The sequence below is a fragment of the Anarrhichthys ocellatus genome, unplaced genomic scaffold, assembly GCF_004355925.1.
Source record: "Anarrhichthys ocellatus isolate YVR2014 unplaced genomic scaffold, GSC_Weel_1.0 scaffold2420, whole genome shotgun sequence".
Taxonomy (NCBI): Eukaryota; Metazoa; Chordata; class Actinopteri; order Perciformes; family Anarhichadidae; genus Anarrhichthys; species Anarrhichthys ocellatus.
This window is the reverse complement of record NW_022282394.1, coordinates 1-6,599: the sequence shown is the minus strand read 5'-3', so window position 1 is coordinate 6,599 and position 6,599 is coordinate 1. Positions and strand designations below refer to the sequence as shown.

The window sequence follows — 6,599 nt, the reverse complement described above, 5'->3', positions numbered from 1 at the left end:
TTCCAGCACCCTGGGTGCAATGCAGACCGGGCGGCGGGTCAGGCGGGAGGCCTGGGCGAGCCGATCGCCGGCGGCATAGACTAGGTCTGTTTATGTCTCCCGTGTATATTGACGTAGAGCTTGTTATTGATCAGTGTACTAATGTTCTGCTGCGTCGGTATACTTGGATAGATTATTGATTATCTATTTGTGTAATGGTCTGTTGTTGTGCTGTCTGCAGGTCTGGAGAACGTCACTATACAGCTGAATCTGGAGGCCGAGTTTCACTTCACACATCTCATTATGACGTTCAAGGTAAGCTCTATACAGATACACACAGTAGGGGATTCTGGGTAATCAAAGATCAGTTTACTGCTCAATGTTCATACTTTTATCCGTAAAGTTGTTTAATGTCTTCAGTAGCTTTGGAGACATCATAAGGTGTAGAGTTTAAAGGATGCGGTTTTCCTGAACTCTAAACTCAGCATCTCACATCACTGACACACATTAACACACCAGATTTGGTTTAGTAACAGGTCTGACAGTAAACTGGTTACTGGTGCAGCTGAGTGCAGGTCTGACAGTAAACTGGTTACTGGTGCAGCTGAGTGCAGGTCTGACAGTAAACTGGTTACTGGTGCAGCTGAGTGCAGGTCTGACAGTAAACTGGAGTTTGCTTGGCAGGTGGTTCATCCAATCACCTGCTGCGTATTTTTTAGAAAGTGCCTGACCCCTTCCAATGACGGCTTCTCAGATGCTTCTGTGTAACAAACCAACTGGCTAGTCAGGCTAGGTTACTGCTGCAGCCGACTGCAGGCTGGACAGTGAATCACTCACTGTTGATTGTCATGTGGATCAGCAGAACCGTAACATGGTATTTAGTTCAAGTATGTTTTCTAACATCGACATTCTTTGTCCTCAGACGTTTCGACCTGCCGCCATGGTGATCGAGCGCTCAGCTGACTTTGGGAAGACATGGCAGCTTTATCGTTACTTCGCCTACGACTGTGAGAGCTCCTTCCCATCTGTTTCCCAGGGACCAATGCAGAAGGTCGATGATGTCATCTGTGACTCGCGTTACTCCGACATCGAGCCGTCCACTGAAGGAGAGGTACTGCAGTACTCTGAGGGTGTACTCTCTAAGAGCTGGTCTGGTAACCACAGTGTTACAGAGGAAAGGAAATGATATCATAATACACTTGACGTGACGTCACTGTGATGTTGTCTTTTTTACTCTTTGGTGATTCCAGGTGATTTTCAGAGTTTTGGACCCGGCCTTCAGGATCGATGATCCCTACAGCCCCAGAATCCAGAGTATGTCCCTTTACACCAGAAAATAACTATTATAGGATCTGTTGGGATTATTGATTAGGTATTATCTATCACTGACCTGTTATTGATCTTTTGTTCAGACATGTTGAAGATCACCAACCTGCGGGTGAAGTTCACCAGACTGCACACGCTCGGCGATAACTTGCTGGACTCTCGTATGGAGATCAAAGAGAAGTATTATTTCGCCATCTTCGATATGGTGGTCCGAGGAAACTGCTTCTGCTACGGACACGCCTCAGAGTGTGCCCCGATCCAAGGAGCCGGACAGACCAGTGAGGGCATGGTGAGTCTTGAAGTGGGCAGGGTGATCTCTGAAGGGGGAAGGGTGAGTCCTATACGGGGTAGGGTGAGCTCTGGAGGGTGATTCCTATACGGGGTAGGGTGAGCTCTGGAGGGTGAGTCCTATAGGGGGTAGGGTGATCTCTGGAGGATGAGTCATATAGGGGGTAGGGTGATCTCTGGAGGGTGAGTCCTATAGGGGGTAGGGTGATCTCTGAAGGGTGATTCCTATACGGGGTAGGGTGAGCTCTGATCAGATGTGACTGTGTGTGTCTACAGGTTCATGGTCACTGCATGTGTAACCACAACACTAAAGGTCTGAACTGTGAAAAGTGTCAGAATTTCTACCACGACCTGCCGTGGAGACCAGCCGAGGGACGCAACACCAATGCCTGCAAAAGTGAGTCTCTACTGCTCTATACAGGTTTCTACTGATGTCTGTTTCTGGTCTCTACTGGAAAACAACCAGTACAAACTGAGGCTGCAGCTTTTGATCATTTTTGTAATGGAGTATTCTTGTGATTATGCCATTGATTTATCGAATACTCAGATAAAAAAAGAGGAGCAATAGTGAATATGCAAAAGAGAAAATAAGCTGGAGCAACTGATTAGTTTCCTTTTTATAAAGGATTTATCAGCATTTTTATTGTTTAAATTGCATACCATAATATTATTGGCATTTAAGTACCATATTTCATTCTGGGTGTCGAGTCTCTTTTTTTCACAACTGTCCTGAAGTATCAGTGTTAACCATCAAAATACTGAATGGTATCCATTTACCTTGTTATAGTCATCTATTGTGATGATATGGAAATATATGATGGTGTTTTTATTTAAACATTTATTTTGATTAAAAACATTCTTGGTGTGAGTAGTTTTAATTATATATTATAAGCTGCTTAGAGCTCGTGTTAGGAAGTTAAAGAGCTCATAATTCATCTCTAATATCCATTTTATATTTGTGTGAAAACATCTCCTTCAAACTACTGGATGTATTCAAGTTCATCACCAACACTAGATTTGACCAGATTACATTTCATGGTGAGGCGGTAAACGAAACCTCAATGCAAAGAATTAGCTTCACTGATTTTCACTCATCATGGAGTTACTGGAGTTTCTCGTGGAATGATTTGTGCTCTCGTACAAGCACTGTCTCTACTGGTGTCTGGTGAACTGGTACTATGTCAAAAGGTTGGACAGCAGTACTAAACTTATACATGAGGTCCTGTTTGTTTCTGAACTGTCTCTTCAGGTCCTGTTTCAATCCTTTTTATGAATTCAATCTGATCAGTAATCAATCATCATCACCAGCGTCTGAAACTCATATCTCATATTTTCTTCTTCTGTGGTGTCTGTAGAGTGCAACTGTAACCAGCACTCCTCCTCATGTCACTTTGACGTGGCCGTGTTCGTGGCTTCAGGAAACATCAGCGGAGGAGTCTGCGACGACTGTCAGCACAACACGGACGGACACAACTGTGAGCGGTGTAAACCATTTTACTACCAACATCCAGAGAGGGACGTCAGAGACCCCAACATTTGTCAATGTGAGTCCAGACTTTAAGACAGAATATTGACACAATGTAAACCGTTTTATTACCGAGAGAGCTTCTAGAGAGAAAAATGAGAAAGAGAAACTTCCTTTGGTTCATTTGGATGTCGGCAGGATGTCATGATTGACAGTATCAAATGTTTTTTAACGTTTAAAAAGACTGAACAGACTAACCCAGATTATTCAGCAGCACTTCAAAATATTGAAGCACAGCGTTTGAGTTGGTCTTCATTCCAATGAGATTACTAAGTGGATAGCAGGGCCGTCCTTCAATCAGAGGATTGGCAGTTCGATCCCCGCCTCCGGCTCTGCTAGTTGCATGTCGATGTGTCTTTGAGCAAGACACTTGACCCCAAAAATGTCTCCCGTAGCTGAGCCTACAGTGTAGAAATGTGATAGAATCTGAATTGTAAGTCGCTTTGGATAAAAGCGTCTGCTAAATGACTAATGTAATGTACTATAAAAGGCCTTTTATTCCACCATTATTGTTAATTGAGATGATGTCACCTGACTGTTCCTGTAACCACCCCCCAGGGTTAGGGTTGCTCATCAGGGACAATGAAGGTTGATTGATTGCATTCCCTCCTCCTGCAGACTTGAAGTCAGGACTGAATTAACCGGCACTAATTAATTTAAACAGATCTGATATTAACAGTTTTGTAAGTTTAAATAATCGGTATCGTGACTTTATAAAATAGGAAGTCTTTGTTTAAACCCGTTTCTTCCTCCTCACAATGTATTTTGTCCTGCCTGTGTTTCTGTAGCCTGTAACTGCGATGCTCTGGGTTCACTGAACGGAGGAATATGTGACGGGATGACAGACGTTCGAGCCGGTTTGATTGCCGGTCAGTGTCGCTGTAAAGTCAACGTGGAAGGAGAACGCTGTGAGCGCTGCAAACAGGCTCACTACAGGATGAGTGACGAGCCTGAAGGCTGCACGGGTACGACACCTGCACACAAATGCACACAACACTGGCACACAACACCTGCATAGACATTTTTGTGGCAGAAACACCACCAATATGTTGTGGCAGAAATGAAGAGAAGAGACTCAGTTCTTGGAATTGCAACCAGCGGGGGTCATTTTATTCTTGTGCGCACAAGAACATTTCACAACGAATCCTAATTGCCAGAGCGAGTACGTCTGACTTTATACCTTTGGTGAACTGTACTTTACGTCACAGTCCACCAATCAAATCCCTTCGACTAAACCAGAAGCAAAACACATCTAGACTTTTCATTATGTCATTGCTGACATTTCTGGCAGGTTAAATGATTATGGTACGGGAAATGTTTTTTGGCATGATTCTCAACTAATGTCTCTCAGAGGTACTTAATCACAATGTTCTGCTGATCTAAACATGTTCTCATATCTTACTTAACTTTCCTGGCATGGTTCTATTATCCACCTCTCACAGTTGCTTCTCTGGGATTGATGGAGTTGGCAAGTTATATGAGGATTTTCTTCAACATATTACACACAACACCTGCACACAACACCTACACACTAATACACACACCTGCACTCACACACAGGTTTGGGTTCCTGGATGACAGGAAGTATAACAGAGTTCCAGACTCACAGGAGAGGATAGTATGGTTACAGTCTTGTAGCATTGGTACTATAGTTTTTCTCATCATGTGTACTCTTACTGTGTTCCAGTGTGTACCTGCAGTCCCCTGGGAACTCTTCCTGGTGGAAATCCCTGTGACAGTGAAACAGGAAGTTGTTTCTGTAAACGTCTGGTGACAGGACGAGACTGTGACCAGTGTGTGGTGAGAACACACATTTACTGTTATAAAACTGTGAGACCACAGTCCTGATCCTGGTCCAGTCTGACCGCTTGACTGATATTTCTTTCCTGTATGAATATTTCAATGTGCATCATTATGCTGATGATTGTCTTTATTATTTATTTGACTGGCAACACAAACCAACCAGATCTCCAAATAATTACAGTCTGCTGCAGACTACCTCCATCTTTGATTGATGATAAGTTTGTGCTACTGTGTGTTCGTTCTCAGTCTGAACACTGGGGTCTCAGTAACGATATGGACGGCTGCAGACCATGTGACTGTGACCTCGGAGGAGCTGTCAACAACCAGTAAGTTTAGTCCACTTTATTAGGTACACCTTGCTAGTACCGGGTTGGACCCCTTTTGCCTTCAGAACTGCCTTAATTCTTCGTAGCAGAGATTCAACAAGGTGTTGGAAACATTCCTCACACATTTTGCTCCATATTGACCCGATAGCATCACGCAGTTGCTGCAGATTTGTCTGCTGCACATCCATGATGCCAATCTCTCGTTCCACCACATCTCAAAGGTGCTCTGTTGGATTGAGATGTGGTGACTGTGGAGGCCATTGGAGTACAGTGAACTCATCATCATGTTCAAGAAAGCAGTTTGAGATGATTTGAGCTTTGTGACATGGTGCATTATCCTGCTGGAGGTAGCCATCAGAAGATGAGTCCACTGTGGTCATAAAGGGATGGACATGGTCAGCAACAATACTCAGGTAGGCCGTGGCGTTTAAACCATGCTCAATTGGTACTCATGGCCCAAAGTGTGCCAAGAAAATATCCCCCCCACCTTTACACCACCACCAGCAGCCTGAACCGTTGATACAAGGCAGGATGGATCCATGCTTTCATGTTGTTTACGCCAAATTCTGACCCCACCATCTGAATGTCGCAGCTGAAATCAAGACTCATCAGACCAGGCAACATTTTTCCAATCTTCTATTGTCCAATTTTTGTGAGTCTGTGTGAATTGTAGCCTCAGTTTCTTGTTCTTGGCTGACAGGAGTGACACTCGGTGTGGTCTTCTGCTGCTGTAGCCCGGCTGCTTCAAGGTTCCACGTGTTGTGCATTCAGAGATGTGTTCTGCATACCTTGGTTGTAACGAGTGGTTATTTGAGTTACTGTGGCCTTTCTATCATCTCCAACAACTCTGCCCATTCTCCTCTGACCTCTGACATTAACAAGGCATTTTCGTCCACACAACTGCCGCTCACTGAATAGCTTTTCTTTTTCGGACCATTCTCTGTAAACCCTGGAGATGATTGTGCGTGAAAATCCCAGTAGGTCAGCAGTTTGAAATACTCAGACCAGCCCGTCTGGCACCAGCAACCATGCCACGTTCAAAGTCACTTAAATCCATTTTCTTCCTCATTCAGATGCTCGCTTTCAAATTCAGCAAGTCGTCTTCATCACGTCTAGAGGCCTAAATGCATTGAGCTGCTGCCATGTGATTGGCTGATTAGCTATTTGTTTTAACAAGCAATTGAACAGGTGTGCCTAATAAAGTGGCCAGTATACAGTTGTGTGAAAAAGTGTTTGCCCCCTTCCTGATTTCTTATTTTTTTGCATGTTTGTCACATTTTAAATATTAGACAAAGATAACACAAGTAAACACAAAATGCAGTTTTTAAATGAAGGTTTTTATTATTAAGGGG

General features: G+C 43.8%; 1 protein-coding gene across 1 annotated transcript; it reads left to right on the top strand.

Annotated features, from left to right (window-relative positions):
- Positions 1–200: 200 nt before the first annotated feature.
- Positions 201–6,452, top strand: LOC116378329 (laminin subunit beta-1-like). The gene is made up of 9 exons (XM_031840182.1): positions 201–294; positions 902–1,090; positions 1,230–1,293; positions 1,392–1,594; positions 1,870–1,990; positions 2,949–3,137; positions 3,907–4,083; positions 4,806–4,918; positions 5,168–6,452. Exons 1-9 carry the CDS (start codon positions 283–285, stop codon positions 5,249–5,251), a joined length of 1,152 nt encoding a protein of 383 aa, XP_031696042.1. The 5' UTR covers positions 201–282; the 3' UTR covers positions 5,252–6,452.
- Positions 6,453–6,599: the final 147 nt, after the last annotated feature.